The sequence below is a fragment of the Xiphias gladius genome, chromosome 7, assembly GCF_016859285.1.
Source record: "Xiphias gladius isolate SHS-SW01 ecotype Sanya breed wild chromosome 7, ASM1685928v1, whole genome shotgun sequence".
Classification (NCBI taxonomy): domain Eukaryota; kingdom Metazoa; phylum Chordata; class Actinopteri; order Istiophoriformes; family Xiphiidae; genus Xiphias; species Xiphias gladius.
The window spans coordinates 24,498,287-24,519,479 of NC_053406.1; the positions used below are offsets into that span (position 1 = coordinate 24,498,287).

Sequence of the window (21,193 nt, forward strand, 5' to 3'; positions counted from 1 at the left end):
TTAACTCTGTGTTTGTGTATGTGTGTGTGTGTGTTTACGTTTGTGTTAAAAAGAGAGGCAGAGAAAAAGGCTTCAGATGGTGGAAATGAGGAGGGAGAGAGACTCGGAAAATGGTGGTATGGGGACTTGGCAGGGGAGAGAGTGAGTCACTGTTTATCTGGTCTGTCACTGAGGGACCAACTGGGCTTGATAGAAAAGAAAATCTCGTTAAAAGTGCCAAGTTTAAATACACCCAACTATTATTTCTGTACCGTGTACTGAAGTTTAATCGAAGACGTTTTCAAAATCTCGGCGTTTCATCACTACCTCCAGCTTTGCCTAAGTTTTTACTTACAAAAGGGTCACAGTCAGGACAAGACACAGTCAGGGAATTTTTTATTCGGTTACAATAACAGTTAACATAAGAACAGTTCGTGGAGCTGTGTACAGTAGTCAGTAATAAATCAATCATTCCGTATAACTGAGGTCTTGCTCCTGCACATACAAAATAACAGAAACAATTACAAAAATAATATATAAAGTACACCCAAAATTGTGGCATGGAAAGCATCAAAGTGAAATGCATTCAGGTTATTGTTCTGTGCTGCCAGTTTGAGTCGGAAATACTATAAACAAATCTCGTGAGCAAAGTAAGTCTATGTAAATACATTTTTGAATGATACCCTCACTGGAATGACCATATCTGAAAATTACATAATCCTACAGATAGCTGTGCCACTCCAGTCTAGTCACTGGAGGCATGATACATTTTAGTGTCAAGTTTCTAATACAGTTTTGCTAGGTATTCTCTGAAATATATGCTGCATATGGCTCGCTTAGAGGGCGCCAGCCTTTCTTTCCTCCTGCTCAGCAAACAAAAGTAGATATATTTGTAAAAGTTCATCGTGAAAAAAAGCAAACTTTGAGGAGAAGAAGCAGCCAGACCCGTGTGACTCTAAATATACAATCTTTTGCAGTAAGCCCGTGTTATAGTCTCAAAGGTAAGACTTACACTTAAATACAGTATGTTCCATTGTACAGGACCAATTCAATGTCAGAGGAAAAGTTGAGCAGATTACATGAGACGTTTTGACACGGGTCTGGGGGAAAACAAGGGCAAATACAAACGGTAGCAGAAGTGTGATAGAGAATAGTGTCTCTCAGCTCCAGGGAGTTTGTGACATGTCTATGCATCGGAACCCTTCTGCCTGCGTTTGGAGGGTGGGATCAGACGGGTGGGGAGCTCAGGGGGTAGGCCGTGGCCCTCCAGCTTGACCTCAATCAGGTGGCCAGCCAGGGCAAACTCTTCATCGTCCAGCATGCCATCGCAGTCCACATCTGACAGCATCCAGATGCGACCCAGCACCGAGTTGGGCAGGCGGGAACTCACCATCCAGTCCTTAGCCTTCATGCCGCTCAGTTTCCCCTCATTGGGAGCCAGGTTATAGAAGATTTCATCGTATTTGGGCTTGTCTTTGGTCACCACCCAGTCCTCCTCCTCCTCACATCCCTCTCCGTTCTCCTCATTAAAGTGGTCGCCCTCAGTGAACGGTCCGGCGCGGTTCCCCAGGAAGGCTCCACCCTGCACACCCGGCTGCTCGCCTGCTTCCAGCTCCTCCTGCCGCAGGAGGGGCATCAGTTTGGCGATGTCAGCGGCGAGCAACTCATCCAAGGCTGCCATCAGGTTAGGCTTCAAGGTTTTGAATTTGGTGAAATCATGGACCATCAGTTGCTCCTTAAAAAAGGGAATGACAAAAATGCGTTAGCCAGGAGATTTTGACATTTTATTTAGAGTTAACTAAACTGTTTTAAAAAACGTTATGGAGAAATACGAGAGAATGCTCTACATATTTGCCTCCAAGATTTTGAAAACCAACAGACTCAAACTAACCTGCATCTTAGCACAATCTGGGAAGTCTCCAGCCGAGATGTTGTGCTGCAGCTGGATCTTAGAGAAAATAACTGGCAGCTGGTAGATCAGATTCTTCTTTTTATTGTCCTTTCTGAAGACAGAAGGCATCTCCTGCTTCAGATAGCTGATGATGTGGGCATGGACCTGGGATTAAGAAAAAAAATTCATAGCGAAGGTTTCTCCCATCAAGCTTTTAACACTTTTAACGCGAATAGAGTGCGGTAACATGAGCCTGTCAATAAGCACTTAATAAACACATGGTGACATGCCAAAAAACAAATGCACACACCCTAACCAGACGCGCCCTCTTGACCAGGTCGTTTAGTTTGCGTAAAGCTGCATTGCGAGGAAGGTTTTGGATGTCATTGAACAGATCCTCCTCCTCCAGCTCAAACAGCTTACGGTTGTCTGTAACCATCAGTGGCTCTGACCAGAAGGAGCCGATGTAGACGCGCAGAACCTCCGGGGTCCCAAACACCTTCCCCAGGGACCACATGAGAGCGCCGTACACGCGCATCAGCTGCTGCGTGCCCACCATGTCTGCCTTGTTGAGCACCACGCGCAGCTTGTCCTCGTTGCCCTTCAGGGCACCAATGGCCTCGGAGAACTCATCCGATATCTCCAGTTTATGGGCATCAAACAGCAGGATGATGCGGTCCACGCGTTCCGCAAACCAGCGCAGCACGGCTGGGAAGTCATAGCCTGTTTGAATATACAAGGGAATATGAAGAAAAGGAAAACCTGAATCTGCAGCATGTGCTAAACCAAGTTAAAAAAAAAAAAAAAAAGAAGGGCCCGGGAGAGGGTAGAAGGTCGACACAGACACAAATCCATCACACCTCTTATTTGTATGTGTCAAACCCACCACAGCTGTATATTCATACACCAAGGCTTCACTTTATGCAAGATACAGCATTGTAAAACCAGTTCTTTGACATTTAACATCTAAAATACCAGTCTGCAAGCCTAACGAAATCCCTTTTCATATTTACGAGGGATTTCTTTATCTGTATCAACGGGATCATACCAAAAGGATCAGTCCACCCAAATTACGATAAACATATTTTATCACTTAACCTCACATTGGTGGTTTTGGTTTTTGATCTCCTAGGTTTTCCAATAGCCACCTCCGAAGTTTCGTTGAAGGGGCAACTGTTTGCGGTGCTCACGGGAATTTTCATTGAAAAAAAAAAAAAAATCATCAGCATTGTCTTTTGATAAACAATGTCGCAGTTCCTCTGGATAACCTACACATTTCACTTTGAGCAGTTTACATCGGAGATACCTCTTTACCAAACAAACAGTTCAGGTTATCGAGAGAAACTGGGAGACTGTTTCCGGAAAGACATGTTAACGCTGAATATTTAAAATGTGATTTTCTCTCTTTTTTTTTTCTCTCTCTTTTTTTTCGCCGCGAGCACCACAAACAACATTCCAATCATCACCTCCATTGTATTAGGGTGGAGGAAGAAATCTCGTAGGCGGATATCTCAAAACCTCAGCAGATCAAACCAAAAACTATCTGCATGGCTAACGCCACCAGTGGTAAGTGAGGAAATACGCGTTTCATAACGTGGTTGCACTCACCATTTAGACTTGTTAGTTGCTCATGCAGATTTGACTTGAATAATGGGTTACTTAAAGCGTGGATGAATAGAAAAGTGGAACAACCACGGTGACATGATGGTGATCATAGTTATTTCTCCACGGTATATTCCTCCAGTTGTGTTGACAGGATTTTTCTCAGTACTCTCTCTGTTCTTGATAATGATTTCGTGGCTGCTCAGTGTACTGCTGAGAAATGTTCTTGCCCTGCTGCCAAGTGCCATTGGGACATCGAGCAAACTGGGCCCATGAGTTAGCCAGGCGTGCCAAGGGGATGAGTTTGTGAGTCGATGCTCAGGGATGTGTGTCTCTGCAGGCCCCCCATGCCCTCTCCTCACCTTTGCCACCTCGCTCACCTCGGCTCACTCTCTGCTTGGCCCCGGACAGGATCCCCGGTGAGTCAATAATGCTGATACTCTCCAGGACCTGGTTGGGCATCTGGGCGCACTGGAACCTGCCCTCAGTAGGCAGGAGAAAAGTCACGTCAATGATGACAAGACACAAGTTCACAGAAGTTATTTGTGTTTGAAACGCTGTCAGTTTCAATGGAAAGAATCTACATCATGTGAAAATTGGACAACTCTTATCAACCAAGCAAATGTGATCTAGGGAGCAGATTGGAGGCTGCCCTCTTCGGAACCCCCAACCCCTCCCTCTGCAGGCCATTGTGTGCATCCAGGCCTCTCATTGCTCTGGGCTTCCTGAAGGAAAATGACCACCACTGCCAGAATCAAACAATAAGGCCTGCTAACGATGTGTGGTTTAGAACAACAACACCGCTTCCTGTAGTTTATGAGCTTAACGAGCCCGCTGGTTCCCAGAACAGGAAGTCAAGGCAAAAGGAGAGACGCAAATACGTTCGCAAGCACACCCTGCAAAGGGAGAGAGGGACTCTGCTGGAAAGCTGGCATCAGAACGCCGTGGCGGAGCCCCCCCATTAACAGGAGCACTGTATGTTCCTGTCATTTCTGGCCCGCGTGTCCATGTTTCGAGTGGCTAAAAGCGCTTCATTGTAAAACCTGTGACTTTCTTGGTATTGCAGTAGTGGAAAAACGTGCACAGAAATCTGGCAGCCAAGACAGTAACCTTCAGATTTCTCCCACAGGTTCCCCAAGCCTCACAAAGTCTGTGACTTCATTTATTTGTCTTTACCCCGTGGGGCTGTGGAGCCCTCTGACCTCGCCTTTCAACTTGTGTACACGGCAGTTCCCGCCTGAGTACATTAGCTTTCATCGTCCTCTCGGGTGATATCGCTCCCTTACTCCGTTTTTCCACAAATAAGGCTATTGCCTCCCTGCTCTGAAATTTGGCACAAGGTCTTGAAATTCTGAAGAGCTAAAAAAACTTTCTGTTATCTCTCCTTCCCTGTTTTCCCTCCTTCTGACTCTCTCGTGGAGTCTGTCCATTTCATGCTCCCTTAGCAGAATCAACACACAAACACACGTGTGATTAAAATCCCCGCTCTCACCTGTTGAGGAATGTGTTTCCAAATGGGTTGAGTTTGCGGAAAGGCTTGTTAGGGTCTACTATAAGGGCGTTCCCGGGGATGACTCCTTCCACCTCCCCATGCATGATGGCAGTAAAGCAGTCAGTGGTGGGTTCAGGTCCGACCCTGCTCCCAGGAATATCCTGCTCCAGTAGATACCTGTCAGTCAAACACATTGCTTGTGATTTTTTTTTTTTTCCCCACCACTGGTACCTAAATAAACTTAGCAATCACACAAAATTCAACAGTGAACAAATGTTCGATGCAGAGCTGACACGTCTTACTTGATGAACGTTGTCTTCCCTGTGGAGTACTGTCCCACCACCAGCACCATAGGCTTGTTGTCAAAGTCTGCATCCTCCAGACTGGGAGAGTGGAAATCTTGGAAGCCATAGTACTGCTCCAGAGGCAGCAGCTTCTTTCGATACAGGGACTTGAGCCCCTCTGTCACAGTGCGGATCACCTCAGGCGCCTTCTTCACATTTTTACGCCCCCAGCGTGACATGCTGATTGAATAATGAGATTGTGAGCTTCTTACAAAAAATCAGTGTCAGAGTTGTGTCTGTTGGTTGGAAGTGATTTCCTCTGGCTAAACCTTGGAAAACCTTCAGGTGTTTCCTGTATTTATGTGACCGCTGCTCTCTTGTCCTTGAAACCTCCCCTGCACACGCCGAGGAACGATAGGGCTGATGTTTCGTTTGAAGTCTGGATCTTCCCCAAAAACAGTTGCAACACTGACAACTTTTATTTCCTGGAATGTGGACAGAAAAGGAGACAAGTAGAGGTTAATCCAAATGAGATTAATCCAGGTGGCAAAAAGTTTCCTGGAGTTCTTGTACCTGGCGATCAAAATCTGCCGCAATCTAGAGTAAGGATGTGGAATCTGGAGTAAGCTTCAGCCCACCAGGGGACTGCCAAGCATTGTCAGTGCATGCCTGGAAAAAGTTGGGTGTTCATGCTGGAAAACTTGCAAACCCAGCCCTGCCTCGGGATTCGCACAGAAGCAGCTCATTTCATTAGAGTGAAATGAGTAAGACATTCCTTTTATCCCCTGCAGTTCTCTCAGTGGAACATGAAATACGTGCATGGCTCAGTTGTTCGTGTAAGGAAAAGCCCTGTGAAGGGGTAGTCTATGCGTGGAAAAACAAATTTAGCCCAATTTAACCCTCAAGTAACCATCTTTTTTTCACTGTAGTCTACACAAACAGGAACACTGCATTAGGAATCGAAGGCACACCTCATTATAAGAGGCAGACTGACACAAAGGCACAAAAAAGTGAAACACACATCAGCAGACGGCAACTCGTCTGTGAAGAGCTTCTCTCTTTCAAATCCCATTTGGAAATAGGATGGAAAAAAAAAAATATCTGCACAGAGGGGACAAGGCAACACAGTACTGGCATGTCACAAGACCAGTGTGGACAGAGTTCTTGTCAAAATGGCGAAACCTCATGATCTACAGGAGAGACATTAAATGTGATTTGCGCACCATTACATACATAAGTACCGTGCCAGCCAAGCTGTATGGGTAAAAGTTGATTTACAGGCTTCCTGTGAGAATGAAAGTTTTGGTTAAGGCCCCGGGGATCAATATCCAAAGTTAAAAAAAAAAACAAAAAAAGATAGTGGAAAATGCCGTGTGGGTTTTTGAATGACAATTGGAGCAAAGTTTTGGACTTTGAAAAAGAAATGTGATATTTTTGCCTGCAGGAGCAACAAGTATCAGGAGAGTAATACTTTAATACACAACTGAAGAGTTTTGAAAAAGGTTCAAAAAAGACTATTGAGAGTTTAAAGACAGTTTCCTAGCACACTGATTCTTCAGCTAAGCTGTGATCTTTGCACTTACCAAATACCATCTAGGCTTGGTTCCCTCTGCTGCCACACAACCTGGCTATATTTGAGTAAAAGTCCAAATTCAAGCTGATTGTTATAGCCACGTTTAAAGTTTAAAAAGGAGTAGTTACCAAGTTATTCTGGAGACAGCACACACTTCTTCAAGCACCTTGAGCTCTCTCTCTTTCCGGGCTTGCCCTCTGGACTACGGAAAATAGTTTGACTTGAGGAGACAAACAGTCAGTCTCTTGGAGGAGCTGCAGCTACATGTATGGATGAACCTCTGGCAGCAAATGAGAGCCCTCAGTGGAGCAGGATTACAGAGGATCGTTCTTCTCCAGGGTTTAATGTATTTCAGATGAGCTCCAGATCTGGCAACGATCCTTACCCTGCTTGCTGAAAGAACACAAGGCAAACACTCAGACACACAGGCACACCACACTAAGGCAAACTTTTCTCCCCCCCCTTGCTTGCCTCTCCTAGTTTAACGCACCTCCTCTTCCAGGGATGCCTGGCAACACTGTGGACAGCACTAACACTGCTCAGGGCAGGGATGAGCTGAACTGTGGCCAGAGGGTGTGGAGCTGGAGGAGGGGGGCTGTGAATAAATAATTTGGGTGGAGTCCTTTTTTTTTTTTTTTTTTTTAAACATGACATAACCTCAGTGTCCTTATGCATATTTAGAACGATACACACAACCTCATGCTCCACCCCTCGAGCTGCGGCTTCTAACTTCTCCACGTTGTTCAATTATTTAAGAGTTTTTTTTCTCCTCAACCTACTGTAATGTGTCATTCGTTTGAAGATGTGACAGTTACTCCCCTCTTCGGTCTAAGCTCTCTTCCTCCTCCCACTTCTCCACTGCCATGCACCACCTGGTGGTTGTCTTGCAGAGAACACACCCCACTGCCGCCACCATTATCACCATCCCCTCCTGACTATCATACAGTGCTCCTCGGTCATCATTACTCATTCAGAGGAATGTATCCAGAAACCCGCCGGACAAATGACTAGAAGACCTGCAATGTTTCATAAAAGAAGCAAGGTTTAATTTACAGTTTTACTAAATGTACATTTCTTTTTAAAAAGTGTCATTATACACAATAAATACAATACAAAATTAATCTGTAATACTATACTTCAAATTCTCTCACGGTCTTTTTGTACATTATTATTGTTCCTTTTTTTCCATTTCAATGCTTGTGCTGTGTTTGTGTTTGAATTGTCCACCAGGTTTAAAAAAAAAAAAAAAAAAAAAAGACAAAAAAAAAAAAAAAAAAAACACGCGGTAGGCAGGGACACAGTTGCAGAAATATGAAACAGAGAGAGAACACAGAATATCAGCAGTTAAAACTGACCTGCCCCCTGCTGACTAAATGCATAAAGTCCTAACCTGGCATCGTAAGTAACAGGCGGGCAGGTGTGTGTGTGGAGGCCTTGTCTAAAAACAGGAACCCGGAAAATCATCGGACATCAGAAGCAGAAAATAACTGAATTCCCTTACACGTTCATTTACATCTTGATGACACGGTACTACAGTACCCACAAGCAGCCAGAAGTAGAACAACTTCAGTTTTCCAAATGATTTTCTCAACACGTTTTACTTAAAAATGCATGTGGTGTCTGTATGAAATGCAGGAATCGTGGAGGATGAAGCTACTGGATTTTGCCGATTGAAAACAATGAGCAGTTGCCTCGTGAGCAGTGTAACTGAGCTTCTGAGTGTATTTACTTTCTAAAGAAATTTATTTCTTGAAAGGAGGTGGACTATAGTTTTAGCATGTGCTGTTTGCATTGGTAGGGCAGCATTATCTTAGTGATAAGAGAATTCAATCTGGCTGATAAAGGGAGACTCTGTATGTATTGTGACCTTTTACAGCATGAGCCTGGCAGCTGAGAGGCAAAAGCCAGTTAAAGAAGACTGTTGTCTTCTGAACAGTTTACACGAGCTGCCTTATGCTCACTGGGACACTGTTTAAACCAGGAGATGAACCTTTGTGGACTGGTGCTCAGGCCACATGAAAGGAATGTATGAATAGTGAGTGAGAAAGAGAAAAGATCAAAAGTGAAAAAGGAGGAAAGAAATAGAGAACAGCAACCTCTTGACAATTTCATCTCGTTTTCGCGAGCTTGGCTGACAGAACACATACAAAACGGCAGGCATCTTCAAGTCTGCAACTCACAGACACAGCTTTACCTTAGACTGCACTCACACTTATTCCACCACGGGTATACCTCAAGCTATAGATGACAAAGAAATATCTGGACAATTCAAATGGACAAACAAAGCCAACACAGCTTGGCAGAGTAGTACAGTGATACTGTTTTCACAGTGCCCCCCTTCCCCTGCCTCCAAATCTGTCTGTTAGTTCCCCCTTGTCAGTCCGGCCTGGGGCTGAGGGGCTGTTATCTGCTTTGAGTCTGGGGCACCAGGCTGCCATTGTGGCCACGGCCACCGACCTGAGGGTGCTGGGCCAAGGAGGAGGATGAGGAAGCAGAGGAGGGGGGTGGGGCTGAGGGTCTGTGGGATGAAGCTGCCGAGCCCCCTGGGCGCTGGCTTTGGTGTTGGTGGGGCCTGCTGTTGCCCCCTTTAATGTGGTGCCCGCGGGCAGAGGGCTCCTGCTGCAGGTTTAGGATGCCGTCGATGGCGCACTGCAGGTGCTCCTTCAGAGAGTCTTCCTGGGGGCTGCCACTGGAGAAGCTGGCGTTATCCATGTCGGGGGAGTCTGATTTGCAGCGTTTGGCAGGAAGCAAAGAGTCTCGTGTGAAGGAGGACTCTGGAGAGGGAGGTCCAGGGGCATGCTGGTCCATTCTGAATGTCCCACCTACCCTATGTCTATTTTTTCCACCCGCCCTCTTGTATTTACTTACATCTGTCTCTTGCTCTGTGTGCTCCTCTGCTCTCTCCTTTGCCCCTTCCTTGTCCAGGAGCTGCGGGAGATGATGGTGTTGCGCGGTTTTGATACCGCGGTTAAACACCTCGTCCACTTCGTCCAGCCCCTGCATTGCACTCCCTAAACGGCCCCTTTCGTGGCTCGACTCTGTGTGAGTGTGTGAGGCCTCCCTGCCTCTTTTCTCCACCTTCACACTGGCTATCACTGTCCGCTCTGAGGGAGGAGATGAGGCCTCGTGCCTGGGGGGTGATGGCGTGGGTCTGGGGTAGGACAAACTTTCGTCTCCTCCCCCCGGTACACCAGGTCTGACCCGGGGACTAATGTTTTCCCGGTAGGTTTTTCGAAGGGGGAGGCGGCAGGTTGTCGGCGAGGGATTGACAGTGGAGGCAGGATTGTGTTTGACCCCACCCATGTCGTGATGATCCAATGTCCCATTCATTTGAGTGGTGGTGGTGGTGGTGGTGGTGGTGGTGGTGGTGGAGGAAGAGGAGGAGGACGACGACGACGATGACCAAGTATGAGAGGAAGAGGTAGAGGAAGATGGGGCTGCATTGGGGGGAACATTACCTCTCAGTGGTGGGTTACACTGAGTGGTTGCTATGGTGACTGATGAGACAGAAGAAGCAGTGCATACGGGGGACTGAGTTCTGATGACTGTAGTAGGAGGAGCTGATAAAGGGTGGGACTTTGGATGAGTTGGATGCGGTACAGCAGCTTCAGACTGAGTCTGAGCCTGGGATATGGACTGGCTGCTTTGCTGAGGTTGAGGTGTGTGCACTGGATCTAAGGCAGTGTTATGGACCACCTTACTGAACCCCGTTTGATCCTGCTTGATCTTCAGCTTCAAGCCAATTCTCCTGCGAGCCTCGTAGGTCTTGATAGGCGGTTTGCTGGTTCTCTGTGGGAGAGCGTCGTCATCGTCAGCTGCTTGAGAATTGAAGGTCGAGGACGAGAAAGAGGAAGATGCTGCTGGAGCACGACTGAAGGAGGAGCTCTGGCTGGTGGGTTCGGCCACCAGCTTGCTGGCTGCAGCTGGAGGCGGTGGACAGCTGCTGGACCAGGACACAGAAGCTCCACCTCCACCCTGCTTTATTACCAGTTTGGTAGGGGGGAAAGGGGTGACAGGAGGGGTGGCAGGAGGAGCAGAAGCAGGAGCAGGAGCAGGAGCAGGAGCAGGAGCAGGAGCAGCAGCAGCAGCAGCAGCAGGAGCAGGAGCTGAAGCTGGAGCTGAAGCTGAAGCTGGAGCTGGAGCTGGAGCTGGAGCTGGAGCTGGAGCTGGAGTGGGTGCAGGAGGAGGGTTTGGGGTGATGTTTGGCAGAGGGGCTGGGGCAGGAGCAGCAGGTCCTGGGGCAGGGGCAGCAGCTGCTACACCCCCACTCAGTGAGGTCTGCTCAGCAGAAGAGGATTTCTCTTGGGATGAAACTACACTCTCCAACATGCGCGCATTTGCTACAAACTCCTCTGCAATGAAATAAATAGAATTATGTCATTAGCATACACATACACAGGAGCATTCAATTTAGATGAAGACGACAATGTATGACAGACAGCGGTAGGGTACCTGGTCTCTCCTTGGCCAATATCCTGTCCTGATTCAACGCAATCTTCTCCTCCTGAATGAACATCCGGTCAATCATCACCATCTCTGCCGAGGGGCCCAGTCTCTGCTCAGGTTTAAATGCCAAAAAGCGTCATTTCAAAATCAATTCAGGACAAAGGAGACAACGAGACCTGCGGTGAGAATGCTAGTTTATAAACTTACTTTTGACTCGGCGAAGAGCAGGTAGCGATATTTATCCAGCATGGCCTGCGTCCTTTTCAGCAGCTGGCAGGAGACCCTCTCAAATTCATCATCCACTGTGCACAAGAAAAACCAAAATTTCCATGAAGATCTTGAATTTGGGAGAAAAAAAAAAAAGGTACTAAACTGTATATCCTCTGCACTAGACGCAATGGAGTTTGTCACCTTTTTGATAGTCTTGAGAAGAGTTGGCAGTTCCCTGGTAGAGATGGTAAGGCAGCAGTCTGTGCAGTGTGTCCTCAAAAGAGTGGAAAGGAGCACTGTAGTTTGGGTGAAGCACTGAACCCTGCTGTTTCCTCAGCTGTTCTAGCATCCTGCAATGAGGTGTGTATAAAGAAAACTATTCACAAAAAAATTTGAAATTTTTATACAGTTAAAGTAGCAAATAAAATGCCTGATGCACACACCTGGCTTCTTTGCTGGGCTCTGCGCTGAAAGGCATCTTCATTGTTGTTGTCTGTAATGTAAGCAAAGAGATGAAAACCAGGAATTAAAACCTTCAGACTGAAGCTTAAACATTAGATGTAGGTTTTTTTTTTTTTTAAAGGACCTCATTAAGATGAAGTGACACTACTTTACCTGAGTTTGTGCCGGAGCTGGCGGCTGTGGAGCAGGCATTTGAGTCAGACTAGCTCCTAACACCTGTATCTGCATCCCACCTTTCCCCAGAGTCATCCCACCAACTGAGCTGATCACTCCCGGCTTTGGCTGAACCTACGGGGAAATTGAGAAAGAAATTCAGAAACTGACGAAATACAGAACAAACTATCATTTTGAAACTCAGTGTTGAATGAAAATGTAGAACAGCTAGCACACAACAGTGCACAATAACCACCATCCAGTCCTTGGGGGAACTGGCTTTGTAACATTATCTACCTGTGCAGGCTGTGTAAGGCTGGCAGGAGTGATAGTCTGATTCACCATTGCTCCAGCTGGCCCTTGGGCTCCTGAGAATACCTGTAAGTCACTTGATGCTAAAATAAGAGGAAACAAATCATTACAAAGGGAAAAACTTCAAGGTGTGTTCAGGGTCCCGCCGTTTTGCACCGTTAATGGTAAACTGGGTCTAACCTGTAGCAGGGGTTTTGACGAGCACTGACGTCGGCTGCAGCACAGAGGGAAGCTGAGCAGGCGTACCAGTGCTGGCTGTTGATGCAATCACGACTTTATCAACAGGCACATCTTGCTGGGAACTGAACTGACTGGTGACTTGAGGCTGTGGAGGCTGAGGCTGAGGAGGCTGAGCAGGCTGCTTGGCCTGCAGCAGGATGTTCTGCTGGAACTGAAAACACATCAGAACAGTCTGCTTCCATGTTTTTGTACACAAAAAAACTCTAGATGAACTAATTTGGCTTCCAGGAGCCTACTCATACTCCTGATATGTACTGTTAAGTTGAGCGCAAATCCAATCACCAGGTCAGTCTGATGAGTTTAACACTGACTTTCTACAAACAGTGTAAAAGAGTGCAAAAGCAAAACTCACTTATTGCAAGGATTAGCCTAAGAGATGGTTTTCCCCTATTTTCAATATATTGAACTAATGTGACTGCTTGAAAACATTCACAACCACATATGTGCATATATGTATCAAATGTATTAACGTCTACCAATGTGTGAGCTGTATCAGTTTCTTAAAAAACAAAACAAAAACCCACTAACCAGCTCATATGAAGTGAAAAAGTAGCATGTGAAGCCAAAATACACAAGATGGTTTTATTGCTTAGACCCCTGATTGCTTTGATTTTCTGTAACACGTTTTCATTAAGCTAATTTTGAGGTGAACTGGGACAATACCTGGTGCAGCTTATCCAGCAACTGTTTCTGCTGAGGTGAGGGCTGGGTGATGCCTGACAGGGTCTGAATTTGCGCTCCTACGAATTGCAGGTGGTGCTGCTGCTCTGCTGTCAGGCCCTGGATGGGAACCTGGGCTTTCACCATGGCAGTAGCAGAAGTGCTGACAGGAGGCGCAGTGAACTGGTGCTGTGCGGGCGGTGCAGGAGGAGGCTTAGGTGACTGTGACATAGGAGGCATATCTTGTTGATAGGGGGCAGGCTGAGAGGCTGGCCGTGGCTGCGTCTGAAGCTGAACTTGAATGTGTGTCTGCGGCGGCTGGACTTGTGGACCTTGTTGGGGAGACTCTGCAATTTGGTTATGGACAATAAAGAGCGGAGGGTGAGATGAGGGTGTGCAGGAGCGGGAGGGAGTCTGAGACTGTGGCTGAGGCTGAGAGGGAGGACGTGACTGCTGCTGATGGTGTGGTGACTGGATCTGCTGGCTCAGAGTGAGAGGAGACTGAGAAGGCTGGGGGCTGTCTGCCACTGGGGGGGCTGTGGTGTGAGTGGTCAAGGCTGTTGAGGGGGACATGCCCTGGATCTTGAGAGGCTGCTGATGTCCACTGGAGGGTACCTGAAGTAGTGGAATCACAACATATCAGTATGTGTATCTGATTCAAGAGTGTAAACAATATTTTAACACAGGTTGAAATCGGGACATTAAACACAAAAATAGAACACACAAAAAGTTCTACATGAACACAGTATATAGTAAATGTGATCCTAGTACAGGGTTCGAGATTTGATGCTATAAACAGAATAGGGCTGGGCGATATGGCTATTTCACAATCTTAATTAGAAAATCTTTTTGATATCAAAATTTATAACGATATGCCAAATGTATGCATAGTCATATGTAAAATACTTATAGTGTTGTTTAATACAATGATAGCATTACACTTTCATGCATTGCATCAGACAAAACTTTTCACACATGGAAAACAAACGCCTCAAAAACCTATTCTGTTGGGGTTTAATTACACTCGTATTATCACAATACAATTACACTGGAAATCAATACAGAAAAATATGGAATTATCGCCCAACCCAGATACAAAATTACACAACCGTGGCTAAAACAACACCAAACAACACAAAAGCAAAGTGTTAGACTTTAAAATCGAGTAGTTGCTGAAGTAAAGGTAGTAGAAGCACAATGATTTTTTTCTAGCATTTGAGTAGGATTAAACATAAAAAGGGAGCAATGATCACTGGCGAGCCAGAAAGAAAAACAGTTGACAAAAGCAAGAAGTCAAGATCTGCGGGACTGTGATGGTTAAGTAGAAGGTGATCTGAAAACTTCCGGGACGGGAGTCAGGGGAGTATGTAATTTTGGTTTGGGAGACATTATACCGGTCAGACTAGGGGTTACAATGGGGAGTGGCACTGTAAGCACATAAGAGTCTAAATGAGAAGTGCAGGGTTGAGAGGTGTGGATCCGTTGATCAATCATTGGTCAGTGATGCAGCAGATGAAAGTGAGTTGATTGATTTTGATCGAGCAAGGTGAGCTGATAAAGTCAGTGTTAGTAAAAACGTAAAGAGGATGCACTTGGCACCTTGGTAACTCTTCTAGTAGGCATGAGCATGGTTTTTGAATTCTGTTACAAGATACGTAGAATGAATGAAAAACATACCAAATTAGTTAAAAAATAACTTTAGTTAAAAACAAACAAACATACAAACAAAAAAAAATCCTGGCACTTGATTACCAGTCTGAAATTCTATACAGGTGGATAAAGTTAAATATTACAAAAGCAGAGTGGTTAAAACACAATACACATGAACAGGTGGAATGAACATGCCTTTACATAGAACGAAGCCATGTTAGAAACACACAAAAGCTGCAAGCAAATCAGTAATTTTTGCACTTAGGATCTGCATAGCAATGGGGAGAGCCATGGAAGCGATGACAAATGCAGAAGAGAAGTACAGAGCAGTGATGGGGAAAGGTGAGATAACCTAATGTTGTGGCGGCAGCAGCAGCAACAAGTGGGTGGGGCTTAACATAAAGGGGCATTTCTACCTGCTTTACCACTGCTGTCATGTGGGAGGGGCCAGGGGAAGGACTGTGGCTCTGACCCACCCAAGAGTCAGTTAATTGGCTGTCATGGACAGCGGGGGCCAGAGCAGTGATGTTGTTGCTGCTGACGATTACAGACGCTGGTACGCCCACAGAGGGGGTTGACTCATTCTCTGTTTGGTGGTGCTGCTCCTGATAGGAGTACGTTTACCATTTCAGGATGAGGGAGGGAAGGAGGAAGGGGATTGGAGGGAAGGGGGAGTAGAATAGTAAACCAAAGAGGTCAGATCAAGATATCACTCCGTGCATGTTATTTCATTTTTAAGACAATGTTAACTGTACACAATTAAAACAAACATGCAAAGCGTTGAACACTGACCTGTTGCAGGAACATCTGCAGAGACTCCTGGCTCAAGATCATACTGGAGCCCTGGTTGGTGAGCAGTAACCTCCCTGGACTATGCTGAGCCTGAGGGGGGACCAGCCCCACTGCTGTGACAGAGGAAGAGGTGGACACAGACATGGACGGAGAAGAGGAGGGTACTGTGATAGCCGCGGACACAGAGGAAGCCGGTTGCATGGTGAGGATAGAGGACTGCGGCACATGCTGCTGAGCGGGATGAGCAGCCTGGTCTGTGGAGCTACCCAGCACAGTAACACACTCTCCAGGCTGGCCTTGAGCCATTGTTGCTGCTCCTGTGCTGCTGCTGCTGGGGACTCCACCTGGCTGAGGTTGCAGGGCTGGCTGAAGGGTGACTGCCGGGCTCAGCCCCTCCACCTGACTCAGCATGGTCAGGGAGTTCTGGATGGGCATGCCCTGTATTACTGTCTGGGCATGACCTGAGACAGTGTGGGTCTGTGTCTGGCTTTGACTCTGAGCCAATGAGACAGGCATCTGAAAGAGTGTGGGTGTGCTCATCTGGCCAGGCTGGATCTGAATGGGTCCAGAGAGGATGTGGGCAGCCCCAGGGTGGCCCTGTGAAGTCAACACCTGACCCAAGTTGATGTTCTGGTTTGCAGTTAAAATCTGGTTTGCAATGAGCTGTCCACCAGGACCCTGGCTAGTTATGATGTGCCCCCCAGGGTGCTGGGTCAGGATCTGCCCACCTGCCTGTAGCTGTGGCAGGAGAAACTGGTGGTTCTGACCTTGCAGAACTGTCTGAGGGGGAATGACGATGCTGCCTGGTTGGTTTAACAAGTGTACACTGAGGGGTTTGCCAGATGGTTGTGCTGCTTGTTGCTTGAACAGGGTTTGTTGAAACTGGGGGCCTTGTGTTGTGGCTTGAGTACTCAGAACAACGTTAGAGCCTGGCTTTCCTGTCAGGAAGGCTACATTCTGAGCAGCAGAAACTGGAAGTTGCTGCAGCCCTATAGCCTTGTGGGCATCGTTTTGCAGGGATTGGGGTGCTGGCTGCTGCTGCTGCTGCTGCTGCTGTTGCTGCTGTTTGAAGAGTTTCGGTTGGATGGCTCCCCCCTGAGGGGGTTTAGGCTGAATGGGTGTTGGTGTGCGCTGGATGATCACATTCTGCATGATTTGGCCTTGAGTCTGCGTCTGGGATCCAATTCCTGAACTTAGAGGGTTACTGCCAAAGCCCACAAGCCCGGCAGGAGCAGTCATTGTACCACCACTGCTGCTGTTTGTGCTGCTGACACAAACAGCCGGTCCATTTAAAGCTGGAGATCCCAAAGTGGCTTTGTTACCTTGGATCAGAAGTCCACCTCCTGAGCCTCCAAGCCCCGGCTGAGAACCAGCACCTGAAACCTCTGGCCCAGACTGGTGCAGCTGGTAACCACCCATGGCTTTAGCCAGGATTGGCTGCCCAGACTGATTGATAGTCATGACTGTGGGCTGACCCACAACCTGAATCTGTCCGATACCCAAATGTCCAGACTGACTCCCATTAGGAAGAGCTTGGAGACTCGAAATGGGTTGTAGCGTCACATTTCCCAGGCCCACAGGCTGCATAAATGGCTGAACACTAATGGCCTTGTTCATGACCTGGGATTGGAGCTGAAGGCCCTGCTGAGCCAGCACTGACCCCAGCATGTCTGCTGTGGCATTGGGAGGAGTAGCAGTGGTGCTCTGGGCTGACCCAGGGAAAATTGCCGCTGCTCCTCCAACACCAACACCTATGCCTACACCCACAGCAGTGCCTCCAGCCCCAGAGAGGCTGGCATCAGGCAGTGTCTGAACCACCTGTGTAAGACCTGGAATTCCAAAGGAGCCCAGGTCCAGCTCAGCCTCTGCCTCCTGTAAGCTTTGCTCTGTGATGTTAGCTTCAGCCAAGCTCTGCTGCAGGATGTCACATGGCTCGTGATTTGTCCCAATGCCATTGCTCCCACCTTCACCACCTGGGGATCCTCCCAAGATGTCATCATCCTCCAGGAAGTCCAGGTCAACACTGACTCTGGGCAGGCCTGCCGGCTCACTGGCCGACAGCTGGACTGCAGGCTGGACCTCTGGAACATGGCCCTTTAAGGAAAGGAGGAAAGGACAGAGGGAAGAAGTGAAACCAGGTGATGGATGAATTTTCATGGCTAGATCTAGATGTGATGGCGAGGAGTGTAACAGAGTTAACGCAGAATTGCAGACATGAAAACCCCACAAAAACCTCTTGTCACATCGCGGCAAATCAAAGTTTGTAAAGTTTAGGTATGTTAGTGGAAAGGGAGGGTATTTGAAGATGCATGCTACATAGATGGATAGAAAACAGAAGGAGGAGGATTGGGGGATTTTACTCACCCCAGTGGTAGAGAAGAACGAGCTGGAGGGGTCACTCGAACCATCCAAAAGGTCGTCAGTGTCCAACTATAGACACACCCACCCAGGATATGACAGACAGAAACCAAAGGCACCCAAACCAGCAGGCAAAAGCCACCAGGACAGAGAAACATACAGACCATCAAACAGAGGAGGAGGGCAAGGAAAGGAAAGAATACAGTCCAGAGAACCCAGATTTTAAAGAACCAGCAAAAAGAAAAGTGAGGGGGGGGGGGGCGCAAATGATAGGAATAACAGAGTTGGGAAGCGTTAGTAATAGCATTTCTCCTTTCTTGAATTAGCCTAATAAAAAAGGGAAGGCAGGCTGAAACCATGAATTGTGCAATCAAAAAGCAAAGACAACCATTAAGCAGAGAAAGCAGTAAAAAAACAAAACAAAATAAATAAAATAAAATAATTGTAAGCAGTTGGGGCGTGGGTTTCAGGGTACATCAACGTGTAATCTGAAAGTACGGAGTCACGCAAGGTCCAACCAAAATACGCACAATAAAGACTCCTCATCACATCAATTACAAACCCATTTATTGAAACTAGAAATCACAAGCCTAACAGATGTGACTTCTTTAACTTTTTTTTCTCTTGTACTCACATGGGTCTCAGATCCATGAAGAAAGTCATTGAGAGCTTCTGGGTCACTGCAGGAGAAAACAATGTGATTCACAACAGGACGAAAGAGACGACTGAGCAACTTGTTATAATATCAAACTGATCTTGCACTTTTTTTAACAATGACTTACCAAATTACATCTAGAAGGCACCTGCCGTCTTCATCATCCATGACAACTGTTAAAAAGATGAAAAAGATTTAAAGTCCAGGGATGATTTATTTCATTATAAATACACTCATAAAAACAGCACATTGTGTGATATTTTAGCTCAATATTTAGTGGTACATTGAGGTTTGAGTGGTGATTTATAGCTTTACTCTTACAGGATTTAGCCAAATCTGATGATTAACAACTAAAAAACCGTAAGATCTTTTTCAAATGCTCCTGTACCTCAGTGTGGCAAGGACTAATGTCATGTTGTTATACATTATTAACAATCACTTACCAGTCAACAATTAAAATGACATTTGGTGAATTCTTTCAGCAAAGCTCTGCACAATATCATTATCACACATTTTCGGCATGGATTGGTCCTTACAGGAAATAAACCTCTCTCTGTGGTGTTGCTAAACTACACACTGTGCAAAACAGAACCACAAAACAGAAACAATTTTAATATATTGCTTTCAGATTGTTAGTCTAGATTTTTTTTTTATTTTGATGTATCACACAAGACTAATTTATGTCCAAAATAACGTTTAATTAAGCTTCTTAACAACTAGTAGATATCATGGGTTACACATAAGTCCTTAAACCATCTTAAAAGAAAAAACGTTTTTTCTTTTCTTTTTTGGGCTATTGTTATAAAATAATTACTTGATTTACTAATTGTCCTTACAAATTCCACAACAGACCAAATATAGACACCAGTATTTATTTTATTTAGTCTACATGTCTAAAAATAATTGTTAAAAATCAATCAACGCCAAGATTGAATAGCTTTTTTTTTTTTTAATCTCACATTGAAATCAAGAGTAATGACTCAAAACATTACATCACATATTGCTGTCCGACATCTAGTTTGCTGCGAGTCTTGTGAAAACTAAGCACGCACAGAAACAACTATGGACAGATGTTGGATTTCAACTGCATTAACACTTGTGACATATCGCAACTGATGATGGAGATGGGTTTATGTGTTGAGATGTAAACTTTATTTAAGTAACCCACCTTAATTATGTTTTTCATATATTAACCAATATAAAGAAAACCATGTGCCGTTATGAACTCATCGGGAGATCAAGCAGCAGATATGTTCGCTTCCAACCGAGAAATAGCAGATAGAAATAGACAACAAACTGAAAACGCGCGGTTTTCACACAGCCTGGACAGATTTCGAATGCGGGCTGTCGCTGAATTTACCACAAGTCTCCACAGCTGTGCACAACACTTGCAGTAACAAAATAACAACAGGTCGCCAAATAATTCAAGCCAACATATTACCGAGGTTATCAAGGGGACGTATACCCGATTGCCGCTCTAAGAAAAAAGAAAAGAAAAAAAAAAAAAACAGCGGATCGTAGCCATTACTCGGTCAAAGCAGTGCCAGTGCCAGTGCGCAGGATATGAATGGAGACGCTGCAAGCGGCTAGCTAAATGCTAGCTGGTGTTTTCAAAATAGCTTCCCGTGCATAATTTGGCGATTTGTTACAATATACGTTCTTTAACCACTACGCGACTGACTTAAGACTTTACTTTTATAAAACGTTTGATTTCAAAAACCCGTTTCGCCTCTATTTACAGCATTTTGATGCATCTGGGTTGAATTTCGTTAGCCTAGCTAGCTAGCCTGCTAAGCCAAGCAGCTATCAACAATATTCAGACGTACGGCTAGCTTGAGCCTTTGACATTCAAAACAAACCACCGACTGACACATTTTTAACACTCGCATTGCACAACAGCACCTCGATTCAGCCAAGAAAAGGCAGTATTGTTTGCTTAGAAGTGTAAACGCAATTGCGCATCGAGCTATCTGTCTCTCCTTGCAAGCAAAATATGAGTTAATGTTGGAATACTCTTGGATGAGGGGGGTATGCTTGGGAATTCGGTGGAAAATGACTATGTTTTTCGGGTCGTGCAGCAGCATGGCGTTTCGATTGCGGCACCGGTGCAGTTTGCGGGTTGTCCGCAGTGCGTGTATACCGCAGGTTTGTAACAGTTATTCAAATTAATAGATAAAAATGCTGTTTTATAACAAACTCACCCGAGACGATAGAGGTGCAGGCAGCGCGGGGTCTCCAGGACAGCCTCGCACGGGCTGCTGTACAGGACCCAACTACAGGCAGGAAACAGCAGACTTCCGTTTTGCCTGATTGAAATCTGTGGCTGTTCTATGCTCCTTGTCGACATGCGCTTTCACTAAAGGTTTAAGATTTAGGTTGAGCATTTTTCCCCAGTGAAGTTGGTCTGCTGCTTTTTTCCTCCAAAGATGGAGTA

General features: G+C 46.0%; 2 protein-coding genes across 7 annotated transcripts; both read right to left on the minus strand.

The window, feature by feature from the left end:
- Positions 1 to 358: 358 nt before the first annotated feature.
- On the minus strand, positions 359 to 7,426 carry ehd2b (EH-domain containing 2b). Of its 2 annotated transcripts, XM_040131842.1 has the most exons (8): positions 7,312 to 7,426; positions 6,950 to 7,214; positions 5,267 to 5,733; positions 4,965 to 5,141; positions 3,835 to 3,950; positions 2,181 to 2,593; positions 1,871 to 2,035; positions 359 to 1,714 (listed from the first exon to the last, which is right to left on the minus strand). In XM_040131842.1, the coding sequence occupies exons 3-8, from the start codon at positions 5,485 to 5,487 to the stop codon at positions 1,166 to 1,168; spliced, it is 1,641 nt and encodes a 546-aa protein (XP_039987776.1). In that variant the 5' UTR covers positions 5,488 to 5,733; positions 6,950 to 7,214; positions 7,312 to 7,426; the 3' UTR covers positions 359 to 1,165. The 2 variants fall into 2 exon arrangements, with proteins under 2 accessions (XP_039987776.1, XP_039987777.1); XM_040131843.1 differs by having other exon boundaries at positions 3,853 to 3,950; positions 6,950 to 7,345.
- Positions 7,427 to 8,105: 679 nt separating this feature from the next.
- Positions 8,106 to 21,060, minus strand: bicra (BRD4 interacting chromatin remodeling complex associated protein). Of its 5 annotated transcripts, none has more exons than XM_040130316.1 (15): positions 20,961 to 21,060; positions 18,887 to 18,932; positions 18,739 to 18,784; positions 18,111 to 18,176; positions 15,747 to 17,840; positions 15,371 to 15,559; positions 13,308 to 13,919; positions 12,585 to 12,795; positions 12,390 to 12,487; positions 12,093 to 12,227; positions 11,921 to 11,970; positions 11,679 to 11,827; positions 11,475 to 11,569; positions 11,274 to 11,376; positions 8,106 to 11,173 (listed from the first exon to the last, which is right to left on the minus strand). In XM_040130316.1, the coding sequence occupies exons 2-15, from the start codon at positions 18,925 to 18,927 to the stop codon at positions 9,225 to 9,227; spliced, it is 5,838 nt and encodes a 1,945-aa protein (XP_039986250.1). In that variant the 5' UTR covers positions 18,928 to 18,932; positions 20,961 to 21,060; the 3' UTR covers positions 8,106 to 9,224. The 5 variants fall into 5 exon arrangements, with proteins under 5 accessions (XP_039986250.1, XP_039986248.1, XP_039986249.1 ...); XM_040130314.1 differs by having other exon boundaries at positions 11,274 to 11,379; XM_040130315.1 differs by lacking the exon at positions 20,961 to 21,060 and adding an exon at positions 19,203 to 19,328 and having other exon boundaries at positions 11,274 to 11,379.
- Between the last annotated feature and the right edge of the window lie 133 nt (positions 21,061 to 21,193).